At 43.6% G+C, this 23,717-nt stretch overlaps 1 protein-coding gene and 1 long non-coding RNA gene across 2 annotated transcripts; both read left to right on the top strand.

Moving 5' to 3' along the window:
* Positions 1-11,889: 11,889 nt before the first annotated feature.
* LOC120547810 lies at positions 11,890-13,266 on the top strand. Its single transcript, XM_039783505.1, has 2 exons — positions 11,890-12,677; positions 13,163-13,266. The coding sequence occupies exons 1-2, from the start codon at positions 11,900-11,902 to the stop codon at positions 13,264-13,266; spliced, it is 882 nt and encodes a 293-aa protein (XP_039639439.1). The 5' UTR covers positions 11,890-11,899.
* A 403-nt stretch (positions 13,267-13,669) lies between these two features.
* LOC120548175 lies at positions 13,670-21,473 on the top strand. Its single transcript, XR_005637148.1, has 4 exons — positions 13,670-14,034; positions 15,223-15,688; positions 15,850-16,009; positions 21,309-21,473. It is a non-coding gene; the product is annotated as an uncharacterized LOC120548175 (long non-coding RNA).
* Positions 21,474-23,717: the final 2,244 nt, after the last annotated feature.

Here is a 23,717-nt window from a genome sequence, read left to right as displayed (position 1 = left end):
CCCACGCCATCGCCCCCTGGAGGCCGGGAGTACCACTACACACCCTGGCAGTGTCAGCATGTCACGCCATCGCCCCCTACAGTTTGGGAGTGCCCCTGTCAGTGATACACTGTTGCAGATGACCGATGCCAATCTACTGCCCGTCACCGCCACTGCTGTCTATGAGCCATCACCACCTGCCCCCTTACAAAGTGTACATTACCCCGCAGCTGTGCCCAAGACCCCAGCCAAGCTGCCCAAGTACAACGGGATGACACCCTTAAAGCCATTCCTCTCCCAAGTCAGACTAGCAACATGGCATAGCGGTTGGGGTGATGAGGAAGCTGCTGTACATCTGGCGCTCGCATTGGAAGGAAAGGCGCTGCAGGTGCTCCTTGACCTAGCCCCAGCAGAGCAACGGGACCTTCAAGCCCTGACGACAGCACTGGAGAGGCGATTTGGGCAGAGACTTTTCACTGAGCAGAGCAGAGAGCAACTAGCCAATCGCCGCCGCCAAGAGGGGGAGAGCCTGGGCACCTTTGCTGCAGATGTTCGGCTACACACTCAACAAGGATACCCACAGTTCAATGCAGCAGCTCAAGAGGAACTGGCTCTTCATGCCTTCCTGCAAGGTCTCATGCCGGAGCGGCTGCGCCTGCATGTTCGCCTCGCCCGGCCCATGACCCTCAACGAAGCCATCTGCGAAGCTGAACAAGCTGAGGTGATACTCTCTGCACAGCCTGCCCAGCAGAAAACCTCCACCTTCCAACCACACATTAGGATGGCTGACTGTGAGGAAGAGGCTGAAGAAGTCTGCCTTGCTCGCCCACCACCACCAAGACATCGCCCACCCCGAAAAACCGACTGTTGTTACCGGTGTGGCGAGCCTGGCCACAGAGCTCGCAACTGCCCAGCACCAACTCCAAAATCCACGCCACCCAGCCGCGGAAAACTACGCGGAGTGGTCTAATGGAGGGGACCACCACTCCAGCTTCTACCCCCTCCAAGGCCGATGCACGCTGGTTGGCCGTTTAGGCCACGCCAAAGGGCTGTACCTGCACTGCCATCTGGACAACCAACCCTGCTGGGCCCTAGTTGACACGGGGTCCACCATTTCCCTGGTGCGACCGGGCGTCCTTCCAGGTACTACTGGCCCACTTCCTGTGGCATGGTCACCAACGGATATCAAGCTGATGACGGTGACAGGGGAAACTGCTGGCATGAGTGGAACAAAGCTACTGCAAGTCCGAGCTGGGAACCAGGAGCTGTCACACAAGTTCTGGCTAGCCTACATCCAGGACCCATGCATTATTGGGCTGGACTTGTTGGCCAGCTGGGGTGCCTGTGTCAATGTTGCAAGGGCTGTCATCACTCTTGGCACAGAGACCATTGCACTTCGGTGCGGTCGGGGGAAGAAGAGGCCCAGAGCCCAACGGGCCGATCATCCGGCAGCCGCTGTCAAACGGGCACCAAGCCTCTGTGTGCCATCGCCCACCATCAGCACGGCCACCACCAGCACGCCAACTACCAGCACGACCACTACCAGCGTGCCTGTCATCAGCACTCCCACCATCAGTGGCCCTGCCCAGCCACAGCTTGCTCCTGTCCCAACCAAAGAGCCGGCCGTCCCATCCCTGACTGAGTTGGAGGAGGCCATGCACGACCTGTGGCAACGCAGCAGCGACGGTCTCGACCCGCAGCAGCGCCTCCAGTTGAAACGCCTCCTTGATGACTATATGGATATCTTTGCTGCCAGGGATGAAGACTGCAGGCAGACAGGGCTGGTCCAGCATGCTATTGAGACCCGTGATGCCCAGCCCATCCGACTGCGTCCCCACCGGCTGGCCCTCACTAGGCGTCAGGTGGCAGAGGATAAGATCCGGGAGATGGCTGCCGCTGGGATAATTGAGCCCTCCAACAGTCCATGGGCAGCGCCAGTTGTCTTAGTGAGGAAGAAGAACGGAAGTTGGCGGTTCTGTGTGGACTACCGACGCCTTAATAGCGTCACGAAGAAGGACTCTTACCCACTTCCTCGCATCGATGATGCTCTGGACTACATCGCAGGGTCCAGCTGGTTCAGCTCCCTCGACCTGCGCAGTGGCTACTGGCAGGTAGAACTGGCCCCAGAAGCAAGACCAAAGACTGCCTTCACCATTGGGCAGGGGCTGTGGCAGTTCCGCGTCATGCCGTTCGGGCTCTGCAATGCCCCGGCTACATTTGAACGACTGATGGAGAGGGTGCTGGCAGACGTGCCCCGGAGTCGTTGTGTCGTGTACCTCGATGATCTGCTGGTACACGCCAACAATTTCGACAAAGCACTGTCCAACCTGCTTGAGGTCTTTACTGCTATCCGCCAGGCCGGGCTGCGGCTAAACCCTACAAAGTGTTGCCTGCTGACAAGGGAGACAAAGTTTCTGGGTCATGTGATCAACGCTTCTGGTGTAGCCACTGACCCGGAAAAAGTGGCTGCCGTCCGGGATTGGCCAACCCCTGCCAGTGCCAGCGAACTAAAGAGCTTCCTGGGTCTGGCATCATACTACCGCCGTTTTGTCCGAGACTTTGCCACCATTGCCAGCCCACTCAACCGCCTGACTGACCTGGGCCGCCCGTTCATCTGGGATGACGCATGTGCTACAGCCTTCACTCGACTCAGGGCGTCCCTCACCGAAGCCCCCATCCTGGCCTACCCCAATGCCCAGCAACCCTTCATTGTGGACACCGATGCCAGCAATGTGGGGATTGGTGCTGTTCTCTCCCAACAGCCAGGAGATGGGGAGCGGGTTGTGGCCTACTACAGCCGCGCCCTGAGTAGGGCAGAGAGGAACTATTGCGTCACACGACGTGAGCTGCTGGCTGTGGTCCAGGCAGTACGGCACTTTCGGCCGTATTTGCATGGCAGCCACTTTGTCATTCGCACTGATCATGCTTCCCTTACCTGGCTCCTGAACTTTAAGCATCCCGAGGGCCAGGTGGCCCGCTGGCTGGAGGCCTTGCAGGAGTACGACTTTGACATCCAGCACCGGGCGGGGCGACAACATGGCAACGCCGACGCGCTCTCCCGACGTCCCTGTGCGGCAGTGGAGTGTCGCTACTGCCTGCGGCAAGAGGCACGGGACCAAACGGTGCCAACAGTGGCGACTGCCAAGACTGCCAGTGATGAGGAGGGATGGCTCCCACTGACGACACAACAACTGAAACAGAAGCAGGAGGCGGACAGGACATTGGCACTGGTGGGGGGTTGGCTGGAGACAGGACGTCGACCCAAATGGTCAGAGGTGTCGGCGCTGGGGCCTGAGGTCAAGGCCTACCACTCCCAGTGGGGCAACTTCGAACTCCATGATGGGCTGATGTACCGGAGGTGGCAGGCTCCCGGACGGGGAAATGACATCCTGCAGCTACTGGTGCCCCGTGAACTTCGTCCCCAAGTCCTTCAGGTTGTCCACGGCGCAGCGGGGGTGGGGCACTATGGAAATGCCAAGACCCTCCAACGCCTCAGGGGTAGATTCTACTGGCCTGGTTGTCGACAGGATGTGGAGCTACACGTGCATTGCTGTGACCCCTGCCCTGCCCGGAAAGGACCTACCCAGCGCTCCCATGCACCGCTGCAGCAGTACTTGGTGGGGGCCCCAATGGAGCGAGTGGGAGTGGACATTCTGGGGCCCTTCCCTGTCACAGACTCTGGGAACCGTTACGTCATTGTAGCCATGGACTACTTCACAAAGTGGCCTGAGGCATATGCGGTGGCAGATCAGAGCGCCACCATGACAGCAGAGAAGCTGGTTGAGGAGATGTTCACTCGCTTCGGTGTCCCCGCTGAGCTTCACAGTGATCAAGGGAGGAACTTTGAGTCCCATGTTTTCCGTGAGGTCTGCCAGAGGTTAGGGGTGAGCAAGACGAGGACTACACCTCTCCACCCTCAAAGTGATGGGCTGGTGGAACGGTTTAACCGTACCCTAGCCACTCAGCTCGCCATCCTCACCAGCCAACATCAGCGGGACTGGGATCGTCACCTGCCCCTGGTCTTGTGGTCCTACCAGACTGCTGTCCAGGAGTCCAGTCAGTGCACACCTGCTGCCCTCATGTTTGGCCGTGAACTGCGTACACCGGTGGACTTGGTGTTCGGGGCCCCTCCTGAGCCTGAGATTGCGGGAGGTAAGGAAATGGACTACTACCGTAGGCTGAAAGAACGCCTACAGGTGGTACACGACTACAGCCGCCAGGCCCAAGCCGACTCAGGGGTGCGGCAGAAAAGGGCCTATGACACCCGTTGTCGGGGAAAAGTCTTCAAGCCAGGGGACAAGGTATGGGTGTATTGCCCTGTCCGTAAGAAGGGGGTTTCTCCTAAGCTTTGCAGTCACTGGCAGGGGCCCGGCGAGATTGTGAGTCAGCTGTCAGAGGTGGTGTACCGGTTGGCCATGCCTTGCCAGGGACGAATGGTGGTGTAGTGTCACCAAAAAGACAGACTCGCACCATACCGTCCTCTTGCTCCACCTGTGGACAGTGGGGTTGAGGATGGCAGCACTACACACCCCCAACCTGGGTGGGACCCCCCAGTTGTGTGTCCCCCAGTCGCGCCCCTCTGAGTCCTGGGAGACCTACTCGTCAGCGACGGCGTCCTGGACATTTTGAGGGACTATGTTTTGGGTGATGGGGTCGCCGAGGACGACTGACCCCTCAGATGGGGGCTATGTAACGGCCGACAGGATGCCATTGTGTTGACTGTTCTGAATGGCAGTGCAAAGCATCATGGGACTAGGTTATTAGTGTTGTTTAAGTGTTTAGTTTAAGTGGGTAAATGATGTTCTGTTAGTGTTTTCATTATGCATTTACGTTACCTAGGTTTTAGTCTTGATAATGTGCTCATGTTTACTTACATTACCTTTTGTTACATTTGTTACCATGACTGAAACACTGGGTTAGGTTAATGACCTCTGTGTATCGTTTATGTGTAGGGGTTGAATAAACTTCCACAGAGTTCTACATCTCTGGCTCTTCAACTTCTTCCACGTAGTTCGCTACAATACATAGTAATAATTATATGATTGTTAATAAACGATGCTTCCAAATGACCCGTGAACAACTGAGGAGCTTGTAATACATCTAACCGACATAGTTAATACGTTGCTGCGATGTATAGATTTCCATCATAATAAGACGTCCAGACGCTCATTAAACGACGCTTCTAAATGACCCGCGATCAATTGCAGATGAAGCGATCTTTTGCATACGTCGTGGCGACGTATGTGTGCTTACTGGGTATAGGCTCTTTACAGCTACACAAAGTTGTTCAGACAGCCCACTTCCCATTTATCAGAGTTTGAATCTGTCGGCACTATGTCCCGAGATCAGCCCTCCCTGTACCTAGCAGCAGGAGCAGCGCCGCGTCAGACACGCTTCTGGTATGTAGGACACAGAAAAATCCACGCAGCTGAGACGCAACAGAAACGCCACGCTCGCGAGACGCGTGCAGTGTGTAACCGGCCTAACGGTGCAGATCCACTTGTCCGTGCGACGCTTCTGTCGCGTCGCTCCCCGCTCTATACCTATGGGTGACGTCAAGCGACTTCAACGCTCCTGCAAAGCATCCCGGGAAGGCAGCGCTACATTTGAAAAAATGCTGCGCGTCAAGAAGCTTGCCGATGCCAATCTTTATGCAAATGAATCGCGTTGAACGCGACGCGACTATCCAGTAGAAGTAGACGAAAATCTTTCAAACTGACCTTTGTTGATCTGAAATGAAGACATATTCAGCAACTGCACGGCCTATTTCTCACTTAAAATGTTTTCAGAAACACATTTCGGTGAACTATTTTTGTAAAATACGAGATCGTATTCCTCGAACCAGCCGCGACACTCTGTTGAAATTCTCGAGGTAGACACACCCACGTCAGCGTTCGTTCAATCAGCTGCTGGTTAGGGGCGGAGCATCAACCATGGCTATGACGATGCCGCGACACCACCCGACAGTAGTTCGGAAATATGGATCTGTACCGTAACGGTGCAGATCCATTTGTCCGTCGGCTACTGTCGCCGCCGCTACTCTTATTCCTATGGGTGACGCTACGTTTCAACGCTCCTGCAAAGCATTCCGGGAAGGCAGCGCTACATTTGAAAAAATGATGCGCGTCAAAAAGCTTGCCGATGCCCAGCTTTATGCAAATGAATCGCGTTGAACGCGACGCGACTATCCAGTAGAAGTAGACGAAAATCTTTCAAACTGACCTTTGTTGATCTGAAATGAAGACATATTCAGCAACTGCATGGCCTATTTCTCGCTTAAAATGTTTTCAGAAACACATTTCGGTGAACTATTTTTGTAAAACGAGCCGCCATGACACTCTGTTGAAATTCTCGAGTAGCCACACACACGTCACGCGTTCGTCCAATCAGCTGCTGGTTAGGGGCGTGGAGCATCAACCATGGCTATATGACGTCGCGACACCACCCGACAGTCGTGTCGCAAAAGTGGATCTGTACCGTAACGGTCACTCTGCGCGCTTTTATTTTGAATTTCTACGGATCAGCGCCGACTGCAGCAGAATAGAGCAGCGTCAGTCTGCAGCAGTAGCAGCGCGCTTTCAACACCGGTGAGTAACATACCTGTCTCTCTATTATGTAAAATTATGTAAAATTCTTGTATTAAACCATCTTACTATCAAAGTATTGTGAGCTAAGACACTGGGGAATTTGAAAAAATGCTTGTTTGAACTCCGCTAATGTTGAGTGTTTTAGCTAACTTTAGCTAACCTTGTGTTGACTTCGGGTCACTTTGACCCATTTTAAAGTTTTGTTTTGTATCAGAAAATATGGGACGTAGAAATAAATGCTGAAAATGTGCAGAAGAAAAATATAACAATTTAAAATGTTGGGAAAAGCAAAAACAAACTGAAAAAAAGGCGTCAAAAACGTCGAAAAAAAGTGTTTTTTTCAAGGTTGATGGGAAGACAACACAAGGGCTAATGTTCGTAGTTAGGCCTAATCAACCTAATAAGTCGACATAACATTACTGGTTTTATACAGCCCCTCTCGAAATTAAAGGCAGAATAAATAATTTCGAGGCAGTACAATTTCGAGGTAGTATATTAAACAATTTCGAATACAAAAATGCAAGCTGAATTAGCTTGGCTCTTTTTGTTGCCTCTGCTGCTTTTTTCCTTTTTAGTTTTGTGTGAATGAGTTAAAAGACATTGGTAATCTTGTACAAAACAAGCTGTGTAAGCAGTGATGAAGCTAGTGTTACATTAAATTAATTGTTTAAGCTATATCCGTTTCAGCTGCAATTGTATGATTGATTGCAGTTTTTTTTCCCCAGAGTTCAGGTATGCATTTTAAGAAAATGCTGTCTTTCTCAGTGCAAACACAAGAAGGCTCAATTTTATTACTGGAATCCTGTTTGTGTACTTCATAATGTGTGTTGCGGTCCCGCTGTGGAGCAATGACAGTGTCTCCACAAAACGTTATGCAATCAACAGCGCTGCTGCAAATAATCCCCAAATGCAATACATTCACTTTTTATTATGTTTTTCACGTGCATGAAACAAAGTTGTGATTTATCAAACATATATTTCTTCAAAATCGCTCATTTACTTATTCAGGTTAATATAAGATGGTGTGGAAATGGCAGTAAAAACGGTCAGGAATGTTACATTTCTGCACAAATTCGCTTTTCTCATGATTTTTAGATAAGGCCCATTATGATGAACCTTTTTCACGGCAGACATATTGACTTGTCATAGTAGGAAAAGCACAGCTGAAATTGATAACCTTAACGATGGCTCAGTTCCATCAAGTGTCCCAGTAAGCTATTTCAGTGAGTCAGCATGCACAATACCAGGGCCTCTCCTAAGTGGAATACAGCCATCATTAATGGTTTTGAATACATCTGTGCTTTTCCTATTATGACATGTCAACATGTCTGCCGTGAAAAGGTCTATAGGGTCACAATGGTTTGTCATTTTTGTTAAAATGGGTTCCCGGGAAAAAGTTTTGAGAAAGAATGATTTAATGGATAGTTCTGGCAATTTAACTAGACTGACATCTAACAGCCATGCTGGCCCTTTGTTAAAACTAATCGTACAGTTTAGTTCAAGTCCAGAAGCATTATTCTGCAGTAGTACATCGGTGTCCTAGCTCTTATTTATGAGAGTGCCATTAATGTGTGCATGCACCTGACATAATTACTAAGAACAAATATGACAAATCCAAACTCTCCCATTGTTCTATTTCTAGGCCGGTTATATGTGTGTTAACCTGGAATTTGGTGGGTGAATGTTAACCACACAGTATTTACCTGTGCAAAAACATAAATTATCCTCCTGTTGACTTCTCTCAACCACCTGTCACATTTAGATTTGTCCAGATCAGTTATTCAAACACTGTGGGAAAGTGTTCTTCTTTGCCACGTAAGTAATTTAAATGTAATAGTTTGCCATATATGCATGATGTATCTGTTGTCAGTTCATGCTCATTGGTCATTTTCAGTTCTGATATTATTGCACTTGCAAGCTCAAATTTTAGTAGGCCACGTGAAGTGCATGATGGTGGACAGTCGCTGCCTCCCTCTGCTCAGTTTCGTTCATTCTTTAAGTGTGTGTGTGTGTGTGTGTGTGTGTGTGTGTAAGATGAGGAAGGAAAGAACAGGGTCAGCAGACTTTCTAGTGCTAGTGTTTTGATTGATGACCACAGAATTGGATTAAATTAGATAGAATAGTTTTGTTTGTTTAAGCTTACTTCTGAAATATTAACCCTTGTGCACACCCCTTTAAAAAAGTAATGTAGAGATCCCTCTCTGAAAAAATGTTCTCCTCCTAAAAGTGCTGTAAAAATATTATTTATGAATATTTTTTCCATTTTTATTGAGTCAGATCTTTTCATCAACTGAAGTCCTGATCATAACTATTATATTTTAATTAGGGCTGCAGCTATCGATTATTTTAGTAATCGAATATTCTACCGATTATTCCATCGATTAATCGAGTAATTGGATAAGAAATACTTTGTAAGAAATCCTTAGTAAACAGCAATAGTAAATATTTATTATTGCTGTTTACAAAAAAAAAGGAAACCGGTCGCTTGTATATATACAAAAGACAGGTTTCCTTTTTTAGAAAAAGCAAAAAAAATTATTGCCAAATTCCAAGACCCTTAAAAAAAAAATAGTACATTTTTGGTGGCCCAAATGTTAATATTTTTTCACCCCATTCCCCTTCTTGACTCTGGCTCTTTACACTGGATATGCAAAAGAGCTGTTCACTGACCAGAGGGTAAATGTGACTGTACGAAGCTTACAGCAGGGCTGTTCAACTACACTGTTCTGGGGGACACATTTTCAGAAGCCTAATACACAGTGAGGAGCATAGATATATCTATGGTGAGAAGAAAGAATAAAGAATGCATGATGACGTCATTCATGAGCATATTAAGTGGCCATGCTGGGGGGAGGAGCCGGTTTGTCTCTGGCAGCAGCTAAGTTTCCAAAGATTAGAAGCAAACTAATAAACAGTTAGACTACAAACCGACAGCTTTCGTTTTAGCTTGTTGGTAAAACATGGCTATTAGCAGAGTAGCATGCTGTAGGCTAGTTGTGTAAAACATGGCTATTAGCAGAGTAGCATGCTGTAGGCTAGTTGTGTAAAACATAGCTATTAGCAGAGTAGCATGCTGTAGGCTAGTTGTGTAAACAGTGCCGAGGACGAGAGCAGCAGACGTTAGCTACCTTGTGTCGTGTTGGCTCCGTGGAAGGGATGAGTACACTGGATGTTTGTTACAGAGGTGATGTAGCAGCATGTTTGCAGCTTAAAATGATCCCAAACTTTCTGTCGTTTTCTCTCGCCTGTCTCTTCTCTTAGACCCTCGCTATTTTCGTCTTCCTTCATTTGTAATCTGGGCCGTCAGTCTTGTGTTTATATACTGTCTATGCTTGTGTCCGCAGAAGCGCAAACCTCTTGTGCGCTAGCAGTGAGCCGTACAACCTTAATTACAGTGATTTAACGAAGCTTCGAGGCAAAGAATTTTGCTTCGAGTATTTTTGTAATCGAATTATTCGAGTTATTCGAGGAATCGTTTCAGCCCTAATTTTAATTAATTTCAAAAATTTGTTTATCATTTTAAATGCCATTTATGGAATATAAAACCAGATTTCCTTGTGAAATAAACACAAAATATTTCCGCCACTGAGTAGTGGGTAGTTTTCTTCTAAGTTTCCCACTTAGTGATGTTAAGTTGAACCACTTCAAAGAAGGCTAAGAGTTGAATTTGATTTTAGATTATTAGACCTACAGTTTACATTTTATTTTTGTTCAGTGGGCTTTGTTTACATGGGAGGCCTACCAGTTTCCTCAAAACAATCAAACGAAATGATGATGAAGTACAAGCCATTTTACATGTGGGAAACACTATTGTCTCCTGTGTATTGTAGTGAAATGGATTACTTTCATGGCAATTCAAGGACAAGGAGGAGGATAATCAAAGCTAGAGTGCAGCAGCATTTAATGACCCTTGCCATGGAGGCTGTGGACCAGGAAGATCAGGCGGTGGACAAGGAAGATCAGGTGGTGGACCAGGCAGTGCAGACAGTGGATCCATATGTGCAGGTTGAGGAATATATGGAGAACAATGCTGATGAGGCTATAAATCTGCAGTTGGACTTTGACAGTGATGTTGATGACTTGTACATGTGTATTGACTGTGATGATGATCCTGCCTGTGATTTTACTGAAGAGGAACCCCACTCTGATGCGAAGAGGAAACTAGCTGAATGGGCAGCTAACCGTCTGGTGTCTCATTCTGCACTGTCAGAGTTACTAGCAATACTCTTGGAGCTGGGTCTGGATGTACCCAAGGATCCCAGAACTCTCCTCAGTACAGTGAAAGATTGTACGGTCAAAGAGATGGGACAGGGAAGTTACTACCACTTTGGGCTCGCAAGTGCAATACTGTCAGAACTGAAAATGACAAGTGAGCATGAACTGACAACAGACACATTGACTGTTTGTGTGAATGTTGATGGGCTGCCTCTTTCAAGGAGCTCTAATATGCAGCTGTGGCCTATTTGAGGTAAAATGGTTGAACTACCAAAAGCAAAAGTGTTTATCATAGGTGTATATGCAGGCCCTGTAAACCTGAATCTGTGAACGACTACATGCATGATTTTATTGAAGATGTAAAAGCCATCACAACAACTGGTGTAATGTTAAGTGGGAAACAGTACAATGTCGCACTTCCAGATGCTTTTATTTGTGACACTCCAGCAAGAGCTTTTTTAAAATGTATCAAAGGTCATGGTGGCTATAGTTCTTGTGAGCGTTGCACACAGTATGGCATTTATGTTGACAATAGAGTTGTGTTTCCAGACATGGATTCCAGCCTGAGGACAGACACTCAGTTTGAACAAATGTCTGATGAAGACCACCATCACTCTAAATCACCTCTCCAGGGGCTAGGCATTGGTATGGTTTCTGCTTTTCCTCTGGACTACATGCATTTAATTTGCTTGGGCATTGTGCGTAAATTGATTGCTCTGTGGTTTAAGGGCCATTGCAATGTCGGGTTCCATCTTCTGTCCTTTCCGCCATCTCTGATCACTTGAAACTGTGTAGACAAAGCTTACCCTGGAGCTTCTCCAGAAAACCAAGATCTTTGTCTGAGTACAGCCAGTGGAAGGCTACAGAATTCAGGCAGTTCTTATTATATACAGGGCCAGTTGTGCTTTTTCAAAGATTGCCCAATCAACATTACAAAAACTTCCTGGTTTTGTCATGTGCCATGAGAATACTTCTGTCTCCTCTGTGTAGAGAGTTCTGTGGTTTTGCCAGGAAATTGTTAAGATTCTTTGTTACCAACTTTGCTAAGATATAGGGGACTAAATTTCTGGTTAACAATACACACAGTCTTATACATTTAGCAGATGATGCTGAAAAATATGGCCCTCTGGATTCAGTTTCATGTTTTCCTTTTGAGAATTATTTGGGACAGTTGGAAAAAAATGGTGAGAAGACCACAGGGTCCTGTGCAACAAATTGTCAGACGTGTCTATGAAAGCCAATTATTTCCTCACATGTCGAGAGACATGCCTGAAGGTGTTGAACTGAAACAGCCCCATGCATCTGGACCACTGCCAACAGATTTTTCCATGCATCAGGGTGTTCAATATAAGATGTATAAACTCAAAGACACAATCATCTCAAACTCCAGTGGTTCCAATTGCTTTGAACTGGGGGGCAGAGTTGCAATTGTGAGGAATATTGTGCATTCAACTGCAGAAACACATGTAGTGTATGAACTTTTTGAGACAGGGGCATGTTTTTTCAACTACCCCATTGATTCGACATGTCTTGGAGTTTGTTTACTATCAAAACTGTCTGGTCAGCTTGCCAGTGCTCCAGTAACAGACTTCACAAAACCACTGCTGTTATTGCCTCTTCAGAAATTTTTTGTGGCTTTGCCTCAGCTACACCGCACAGAACATGATGAACTTTGCAGGATGCCCTCATTCAGTGTGGTGGAGTTTGTGGATGAAATTGACCCTGATGGCTGCAAGAAGGTGGACATCATTCCATCAGCATGGTTCGAGGGCACTGACGGAAAATTATGCTGGTGGCCACCAGCCACATTGCTCAATGTGACCAAGGCTGTGAAAGAGGGCACACCACCAGCTCAAAACTGGATTCTGTGTAATGTGCATGTGATGGGAAATGCAGGTAACTTTAATTTTCCTTATTAACTACTCCTCTATTTCCTTTACTTACTTTAAAGCCCCTGTGTTCCCCAACTCAGTCTTTTTTGTGTTGATTTTTCTCTAGAAGGTTCTCTGAGCTAATTGGTCAAGGGCTGGTGTAGCCGCACATCATCATTCCAAACAAGCAGGATCACACCAAATTTAATTCATTCAGTTAAATTGATTTCAGTCCTCACACATATGATAGTTGTAGGTGTGCTCTTATTGGTTGGATACATGCAACCACACTATCCCTCTGCAGATTAGACATATGCTTCATATTATGTATACTGTATGTGCATGTATTTTTCAATTAATACTGCTACATACAGATGTGCACTGTGATTCTCTGCAGCTCATGTCTGTGTGACAGCAGAGGAAGAGGAAGACTAACTTGTTTAAAAGCCGTCACACTTCTATCAAGTGAATTTCTGACCATGACTTTGCATTTGTCATTGTATTTTACAGCTACTTATGCGGAGGCCAGGGTAAAGCTACATCAAGCTGAGTATACATCAGACCTGACAGACATCGAAGATGCAGGGTGTCCGCAGGGTTTTAAAAAGTATTAAAAGGTAGTAAATCAAATTAGTAAAAATTAAGGCCATTAAAAGGTATTAAATGGTGTTAATTGCCATTTTACGAGGTATTAATTTTTTGAATGACTTTTTTTGCAAACTATGAGTTGTCCATTTGTTTTATGTCTATTTAAGTTAATCTTGTAAAGTTTGTTTGATATTATATCCTATCCCGCATCGGGTGATAGCCTATTTTAGCCCGACAATCCAGACCCACATCAAGGTGTAGGGTCTGGGTTCACACCATTGGCAGGCCTCAATCCGAGGGACGGGATAAACGGTCGTCTTTCAAATTCCCTCTGCACGCTACAACCAGGCAGAGCAACGAAGAAGATAGCGGAGCTAGTTGATAGATTAAACTTTTGCCGTATTGGGTCGGCAAAACTCTGAACACATCTTCCTTTTTTAAGAAGGACTTCTGTGCCATTCTTTTCTCAAAGAAAAGTTGAACTCCAAGTCTTCCAGAGTCACGGCCAAAACCGATTCCAAAGACCACTGTTAGCCAGAAGCAGCAGCTCTTCTTTGTTTTCAAGTTGTTTCACAAAGACATGCATGCAACTAGGACTACAGTTGAAAATTAGCCCACTGGCTAACACTGGCGCATTTACAGAAATGTTGATTAATGTGCATTGTCCTAATATAAATAAACATATCTTCTTCTTGTATCCCACAAACATGAACCGAGATCCTGAGTGGTGCATCACACAGATGAAGAGTATAGTGCAAACGTTCCTCCAGGGCAAGCAGGTGGCATCTCAGCTGGTAAGAAAATATTGTATAGGGACAGTAGAAGTGGATCGGTTATTCAGATTGATTAATGACGTGTTAGCGGTCAGTGTGCAAGGTGGGTTTGTGCATTCTCGTAACAGTGTGGAAGTGTCATTGCTTTTACGTAAATAATTTATTTGAACAAGTTCTGAAAAGCTCTACTATCTACTCCTAGCTCTCGATGTAGATGCTGTGATGGTTGACAGTGTTTCCTCTAGAATTGTTTTCTGCAGCGGGGGTGGGGGTGTTGAACGTCAAAAAGTAACGTTACTTGAAAACAACGTACGTAGATTCTTTTTAGCATCTCACATTAGCTAGCTACACTTTCAGTCACTATGACCACTACTACTACGGTCAGAAACATTGATTGTGCCAAAATATGAACAATAACGTCTCTGTCAATGGGCTTATCTGCTAATGTTAGCTACCGACCGTTAGCTTAACCATCCAGCAAATAGACGGTGCCATTACCTGAAACCGGTGATTAACGTCACCGCTCATTTTACACAGTTTAACAACAAAACAGAACGCTGAGTGAACATTACTAGCTACGTTTTTCATGTTGGTTTTGAGCGGTATGCACCCCTAGTGGGGAAGAAAAAGCAATTCAGTTGAAGCACTTAGCATGAGATCACAGGTTCACTTAGTTTCAAATGGTTAGAATGACATGCATGTCTGTATGTATGTCGGTCTGTCTGTTTTCTTGTATTTCACTTGCCTCATGGAATATTTTCTATGTGTACTCATTTGCGTGTCTGTACATACAGAAGAAGGTTCACTTAGTTTGAAGTGGTTATAATGGCATTAGTGAATGCATGTTTCTTTGAACTGCTTTAATTTATCATTTTATTTCATCTATTAATTTTATTCTAAAGGTGAAATGAATGCAAGATGGGTTAGGGTTGCAAGATGTATCCAAAGTCAGTGAGTCTAATTTATTCTGTTGACTTTCCCTGTCTGCGTTGTTCTATTGGCCTAGAGGGTGTAGTTTTTATAAATCTCAAACACTGTTTAATGGTTAGAAAACGTGTTGCCTTATTAACCTGCAACTCACTGGCGTGTTGGTTTTAAAAAATATTGAGAAGGTATTAAAAATGGTATGAAAAGGTATTGAAAGTAATTTCCATAATATAGAGGCAGTAGGTATTGTTTACCTTTATATCTTCATATTAACCTCTCTAGGACAAGGTCAAAACTCTTCCAGAGTCAGAGCAAGCAACTAGAATCAAGTGAGCATTCTGATTCGGAGGATGAACTTCCACCCACTCCCCCAGAAAAACCAGCAGCAAATAAAATGACCAGCCGGATCACCAGCCCCACTGCCCAGCGAGTCGCCAGTTCCACTGTCCAGCAGATCGCCAGCCCCACTGCCCAGCGAGTCGCCAGTTCCACTGTCCAGCAGATCGCCAGCCCCACTGCCCAGAGGTTTGCAAGCCCGAGTTGTGAAGCCATGTTCTCTAAACTTCTTAAAATTGTAGAAGAAATTAAGGAGACCCAGAAGGTTCATGGTAAGATGCTAAATGTCCTGCTGAAGAAGCAAGATACATCAGTGTAGGTTCCTGATGGTGTGGTCTTCCCGCTACAAACTCAAGCAGATGTTGAGGCGCTTGAGGAGCGACTGGGGGACCGCAGTCTAGTGTCTGCTGTTGTAAGTTTATTTATTTATTTTTTATTTTTTTTACTTTTTTTCCAAATTGATTTGCATTAGCCTACAAAATAAAAATATGTATTACATTGCGGTAAATTACACAAAGGCTACAACTTCAGTTAATGTAAGCCTATTTTTCTCCCTTTGGCTCTCATCCCTAGGTTGCCATGGTTGCAGATATAGGGGGCACAAATGTAGATGATGCAACGAGGCGAATGATGAAATACGTACTGTCAAACGAGCTGGCATTGGACTATAATATGTTTGGCCGTCACGGGAAAAAGAAGTTTAAGGACTTGTGTCTTTTCAACGTTGTGTATGGTAAGTAAATTAGAGAAGTTCTTCAACTAATGAAAATCATTTGTTGAAGTACATTCCATCTGCAGGGATTAAAGTTCTCCATCGCCCTGAAAAATGAGAGGAAAAAAGTTACAATGTGCGCTTATATTGTGCAGGGCTCGACAGTTCAAGTGTTTCACTCGTATTTGAGACTAAAAATAGATGTGTGCGAACTGTAAAATGTATTTAGGGGCACGTGTGCGAATGAAAAGTGTAATACAATTCAGCTGAAGCGGATTATTTTTTCGCTGGGCGCATTTCCTCTGCGGCAGTGCCCCTAGACCCAAGGATTCAAGGTCCGCAGGTTTATTTATTTTTTTTATAACCTTTTTAAAAAGCATCTGTCTTGCAGTCAAACCACTGCAGGACAGACACAGTGGCTGTGAAGAAAGCAGGGAAGGCTGTCAACCCCGAGATGACCGTTGACCACACTGCAGCGATTTCAGTCACACAGTGATGAAAGTAACAGTGATGAAAGTAACAGTGATGAAAGTAACAGTGATGAAAGTAACAGTTTCTCAGATCCTTTTTAGGCTACTTAAGTAAAAGCAGACAAATACTGCCGTCTGAAAATACTCAATTACAAGTAAACGTCCTGAATTAAAGATTTTACAAGAGTAAAAATACCTTAGTATAGCAGCAAAATGTACATAAAGTAACAAAAGTAAAAGTTCTCGTTGTGCAGCAGTGTTATATTATTAAAGTATATTTTATTGTTTGCTTGTGTCACTAACACGTGAGAGATTTGAATGTTCATCAGTGTTGGGCCCCTTTATATATACTTTGGGTAAATAATTAACTACTGCATCATACCATATACTGTAAGTGTATCAAATGTTTTTTAAATAATACACTTTATTTGTATAGCACCTTTCATAGCATAGCAAATCTTAAAAGAAAAGGAAAGAGCAGAGAATTTAAACAAAATAATAGAATAGAATATTAAAATATATTCTTTTTTGTCAAATCTTCATCTGAAAAGTAACTAAAGCTGTCAAATAAATGTAGTGGAGTAGAAAGTACAATATTTATGTCTGAGATGTAGTGGAGTGGTAAAATAAAGTAGCATCACATAGGAATACTCAAGTAAAGTACAACTATCTCATACTTGTCGTTAAGGACAGTACTTAAGTAAACTTAAGTTTAACCTGTAACCTGCAGAGTCTATTTTGTGCTACTGAATCAACCGGAGGACAAAGCACAGAGATGCTACCTGCTGAGGGGCAGAATAGAAATGTTCATTTTTTAAGATAGACATTAAGCCTATATCAAAATGTTAGACTCCCTGTCAGCATTGGGTGTGTAAGATAAATAAAAACCTGCACTGAAAATTTAAGTAGATGGTTGATTTTTTTTTTTTTTTATATATATATAAAAGTCTTAAGCTTAATAGATTGAAAACTTTACATAAAAGCAAATTGACAATAGAAAAGCTGTTCAAAATCACCCTTTTCCTTTTAAAAATGCTCTTGGTCTGAAGTATTTAGATTGTGTAGGTTAAAAGCCTTCTTACAACTTCAAATCTGAAGCCTGCATTGTACCATTGAAGCCTTGTGCATCAGTTATTGCTTTTAGTGCATTTTGGCATTTTAATGTGAAAACATTTTAATCATTTTATTTTATGATTATTTGTACACACCTCACAAAGCTATTATATAATATGATTATGAGAGAGTAATAAAATGTTTTAAGTTCAAGTACTTAAAGGGGTGATAGAATGATTATATAGGGTATTTCACACTGTTCCTTATGGTCTCCTAATGGGGTATGTAACATTGGTTGGGCTGAAAATGGCCTGGTTGATATTTTACTGGCCCTTATGCATCCCTGTGTTTTGGCCCTATTTGTAACAAGAGCTTTTCATCCAAATATGGTATTGTCATGAATATTTAGATGAGCTGCGCGCTGATTGGTTGAGCGACTTGCCATACGCAGACATTAGAGACGCGCGCTGATTGGTTGAGCGAATCCCCAATACACATACATTAGAGAAGCGACAGAATCTCATATTCCAGACACTGTAATGTTTCATTACCAAATTCACTTCTGAGACTTTTTTAAGCGACAAATCAACTATATAAAGCTGAAATATGGGCCGTTTTACAAAAATTGATGGCTAATTGCAAATTTGGTAAGACGTGTCGGACTTTAGGAGCTCCACACAGTCTGACGAGAAAGCGGCAGCCTGCTGGGCTCCATACCCAGCGCAAAGTCACCCTTTGTGGATACTGCACTACGGGGCTCCGCTGCCGGCATAACTCTAATATATTTACGGTTTGAATTTCGTCACGCCACTTATATAACATCATTCCCCAATGTCTTATAAAGCTAACCGTTGTGTCCGATTTGATTTTAAGGCATTTTTACGGACGCGAGGCGTCTTTGTAGGACGAGCAGCTGCTTGCTATATGTCCCATTCATTACAATGGGGAAATACCGCAGCTAGCTAGCTACACTGTCGCCATAACTAAATTATATTTACAGTTTGAATTTCGTCACGCCACTTATATAACATCATTCCCCAATGTCTTATAAAGCTAACCGTTGTGTCCGATTTGATTTTAAGGCATTTTTATGAACGCGAGGCGTCTTTGTAGGACGAGCAGCTGCTTGCTATATGTCCCATTCATTACAATGGGGAAATATCGCAGCTTGCTCACTTTCACATAACTAAAGTATATTTACAGTTTGAATTTCGTCACGGCATGAATATTACAGGTTCCTCAAGGTCTTACAAAGCTTAGCTAACGCTTGTCCGATTTCGGATTTCAATTGAATGTATTTTTGTGAATGTCAGAGTTAGGAGGAGGCTAGCTAGCTCTCATTGATGGACTCCATCTCACCGCGGCTCTATCAATGAGACTCGCGGACAAGAGGCGTTTATTTCCCCGATTGTTTGTTTAAATAACTCAACACACATACCCATTATAAGATTAAAGCCCATGTTGCAAGGTTTATTTTCTAACGATTTTTTGCAATTTGCTTGTTGGTAATAAACATTTAAACTGTTACCCAACAACATCAAATACAATGGATATCACAAAACGGAATAAAATACAAAAAAGTTGTACTTTTTTACAGTGGTTTCTCCTTTCCCCCACAATGCATTGCATGACGTCACGTTGGGGAGACGACAGGCGAAAGCCCCGTCTCGGTTCACTGTCCCGGTTACGGTTTCTGCCGCTGGTGTGGCAAAATATGGCTTTTGGTCTCGACCGAGTCAATGTGTCTTTATTATGTGTATAATAATATTGGGGGGAAGTGAAAGGCAGCTTGGACGGGGATGCTATTCGGCTTGTTATAAGTTTAAACAGCTTGCTAACGCTACGCCGACGTTTGCGCAACAGTGTTAGCTTGGACTGCTAGTTAAATACAGTTATTACAACTGCCTTTGGAGCTACGTCCACGTTGTCAACACAAGACATGTGGCGTTAGTGCTCCTTTTGTGCCATATTTCTTGATTGAATATTAGAAAGCTGGCCTACAGGAATAGGTGTTTTTGTAACATTACACACAAAGCTAACTGGCTATAGTTAGCCTGTACGTATGCTAGCGGGATTAGCTAACGTTACGTAGCCAGCCAGCAACTTCGGCAATTGGCAGTAGTTTCGGCAAGCTAACCGCGACAGTATGTTGCCCACAATCAACCTCTGCTGCTAAAAGCAGTCAATCTGCAGTGATGTTTGAAATGGAGACACATGGATGTGTTAGCTGTCGAGGTTAGCTCGCCAAAGCTGCTTGCTGGCTATGCAACGTTAGCTAATGTCCGCTAGCATACGTACAGGCTAAGTTAGCTTTGTGTGTAACTAACAAAAACTCACCCATCTCGTAGGAGCGAAGTTTAACGTTTCATTCAATAAAGTTATGGTACAAAAGGAGCACTAACGCCACAGGTCTTAGGTTAAAAACGTGGACGCAGATATAGGAAACTCCGAAGGCAGTTGTAATATTTACCTAGCCGGCTAGGCTAACGCTGTTGCGCTAACGTTAGCGAAACGTCGGCGTAGCGTTAGCTAGCTGTCTAAACTTGAGAAAAGCTGAACAGCATCCCAGTCCAAGTAATAAATAAACACCAGGCAAATATGTTGATACTGCTAGTAGGCTACCATCAAAACGTGAGATATCAATCATATCTATGTGTTTACAACCATCGGGGGATTTCACAGGTGGGACTGGCAAGTTAGCACATAGCTAGCATGATGCCTTGTATTTTCTAGATCTAGATAAGTTTACCGGTACTTATCTGAACTAACGACATGGTCACTGTCACTAGATATAAATTAAACATTGACTTTCACTTGGTGCTATTCACGGACAGTAAAAACCCTCTTCCTCATCCCAGTCAGTCACCATAGTTCTAGTACCAAGCTGATACACGTCTCCCCAACGTGACGTCATCACCGAATTGCGGAAGAAAAAACACTAATACCAAAAACCTGACAAAAATGACAAAAAACTGTCCTTTAACACTATTTGGAGACATTTTTAACAATGATATACATATATTGAGTGCTATATGTACCTGTTAATCAACAGTGGTGGTTAACTTGCAACATGGGCTTTAACTGGAACCTGCGGGCTGCGGTAAAAGATTGCGGGCGTAACAAGCTCGCTGACACTGCGGTCAGGGCGGCGATGTAGCAACCCAGGCAGCACCAACACCGGCACTAAACTCCGACACACAGTCGGAGAAAATTTGCAATTAGCCATCCATTTTCGTAAAGCGGCCCATATTTGAGCTTTATATGGTTGATTTCTCGCATAAAACAGTTTCAGAAGTGAATTTTGTAATGGAATAGCAGAGATCTGCGTGACCTAGCTAGATTCAGAAAACTACCTGATCTCAGGTCTGTTGTGTAGCCTATGTAAATGTTGGGGCGTGACCGTTCTCTTAATACACCCATGGGCTGACAAAGGTTCCGGTTTTTGGGAGGTTGACGTCAACTTCCAGCTTTGTTGGGATTCGCCCGTTTTCAGCGGCAGTTTCAAAATATGAGATTTTCATAGTAAAGGGGTGTCAATGGGATTTTGAGCTTCTATGTATGTCCTATTTACCCACCGAACTGTCCTCATTCAACTATGACAGGGTAAAATCGGTTTTGCATTCTATCACCCCTTTTAATAAATATTTTCTTGTGCTAAAAATCCATAACGATGATCCATCATATCCCCCATACTTTTGCCAATATGGCCCTGAAGTTGGCCATTGTTTAATTCTTAATGGTATTTAAAGAGAATGTTTTAATGTTAGCTCATACTGTCAACCAAATTTGTTTTACAGAGGCTCTTAAGAATAATTCATTGACAGCACAGGTGAACCAACAGGAGGCAGAGAGGGCACTGTCGAAATGGTTCACTGGGGCAAGAGACAGAGGAGGACAAAGGGCATCCAGACAGCCAGTGCCAAATTAAACAGTACTGAGCAGTGGTGGAATATGAGTGAGTGCAGAACATTTGTATTCAGTTACAAGTACAGTTAAACTGTTAAAATATTACTCAGTTACAAGACAAAATGTTGACACACTGTCACATTGTTTTTCTGGAACAATTATTTTCATTACCAATGAATGAATTTGTTGATCATTTTGTTTTATCAGCAAAATATTCATAAATACAAAGTTGAAATCGGAGAATGTGGCAATTTTTTAAATTATATAGAGCCTGACTCAAACTGTTTGTTGATTAATAATTTTATTTTTTTGATTAATTGTTGCAGCTCTAAGTTGGATGTTTATTCATACTATACTCAGTATTCAATAAGGATTTTTTAAAGCATATCTTGCCCAGCTGGGGCCCATCTAAAACCTTGTGTAGTCCTGCCTTAAACCCACATGGGCAATTGGCTTGGGGCCAACATGGAACCTGTGGACAATCCCACTTGCAACCCATATTTCAGTCCATACTGTCCCCATGTAGGCCCCACATAGGTCTTAATGCTGGGACCAAGATGGGTCTTGTCTGTTTTGCCCAGCTGGGGCCCATCTAAAACCTGGTGTAATCCTGCCTTAAACTCACATGGGCAATTGGCTTGGGGCCAACATGGAACCCACGGACAATCCCACTTGCAACCCATATTTCAGTCCACACTGTCCCCATGTAGGACTTAAAGTGCCCATATTATGAAAAAAACTTTTTCTGGGATTTGGGGTGTTCTTTTGTGTCTCTGGTGCTTCCACACACATACAAACTTTGAAAAAAATCCATCCATGCTGTTTTGAGTGAGATACGGTTTCTGAATGTGTCCTGCTTTCAGTCTCCTAGTGAGCTGTTCAAAATCGGCTCGGACTGTGATGTCACAGTCCGAAATGAGCTGGCATGCTAACCGTTAGCATTAGCATGCTAACGCTAGCATGCTACGTCGTTCTCAATAGCAAAGCACTGCTACAACACACACAAGTTCACCATAATCTACAAAAGAACTACTTACATGTGTGCCCTCATTTAGAAGTCTCCCAGCTAATCCTGCCTTGTAACTGACCAAAGTTGGAGAAACAGGCTTTCTTTTACTGTCTCTAGAGTTAGCTAGCTGACATGCTCTACATCTGAGCTACTGAGCATGTGCGAGTGCAATCAAAGATAGTACAGAAGAAGAAAAGAGGTCTCACTCTGTAGCTAAAACAGAAACCATGTGAAAAGAGGATCTGCAGCAGTGAGAGAGAGCTGTGCAGTACAACAAAAATATGGTGTTTTTTGAAAATTAAACCATGTAAACCTATTCTGGTACAATCTTAAAATACAGTTATGAACCTGAAAATGAGCATAATATGGGCGCTTTAATGCTGGGACCAAGATGGGTCTTGTCTGTTTTGCCCAGGTGGGGCCCATCTAAAATCTGGTGTAATCCTGCCTTAAACTCACGTGGGCAATTGGCTTGGGGCCGACATGGAACCCGCGGACAATCTGCCCAATTTTTACCCCAATGGGCCCCACATAAGAATGTTGGCTGGGATTTTGATATACAAAGTTAATATTTTGATACACCAAGTCAATATTTTGATATTCTAATTTTATATTTTGATATTCTAATTTCATATTTTGATATACCAAGTTCATTGTTTGATACACCAAGTACATATTTTGATACACCAAGTACATATATTTATAATGTATATTCTGATTTAATATTTTGATATACCAAGTAAATATTTTGATACACCAAGTCCATATTTTGATATTCTACATTCTAATTTAATATTTTGATATAACAAGTTAATATTTTGATACACCAAGTCCGTATTTTGATATTCTACATTCTAATTTAATATTTTGATATACCAAGTTCATTGTTTGATACACCAAGTACATATTTTGATACACCAAGTACATATTTTGATAATGTATATTCTGATTTAATATTTTGATATACCAAGTAAATATTTTGATACACCAAGTTCATATTTTGATACAAGTCCATATTTAGAGTCTGTATTCTAATTTAATATTTTTATATACCAAGTTCATATTTTGATACACCTATTCCATATTTTGATATACCAAGTTAATATTTTGATACACCAAGTCCATATTTTGATATTCTATATTCTAATTTAATATTTTGATATAACAAGTCCATATTTTGATACACCAAGTCCATATTTTGATATACCAAGTTAATATTTTGATACACCAAGTCCATATTTTGATAGTGTATATTCTAATTTAATATTTTGATACACCAAGTAAATATTTT

Source organism: Perca fluviatilis, chromosome 19 (genome assembly GCF_010015445.1).
Source record: "Perca fluviatilis chromosome 19, GENO_Pfluv_1.0, whole genome shotgun sequence".
Classification (NCBI taxonomy): Eukaryota; Metazoa; Chordata; class Actinopteri; order Perciformes; family Percidae; genus Perca; species Perca fluviatilis.
Note: the sequence above shows the minus strand (reverse complement) of the source record. Positions and strands in the feature narration are given on the sequence as shown.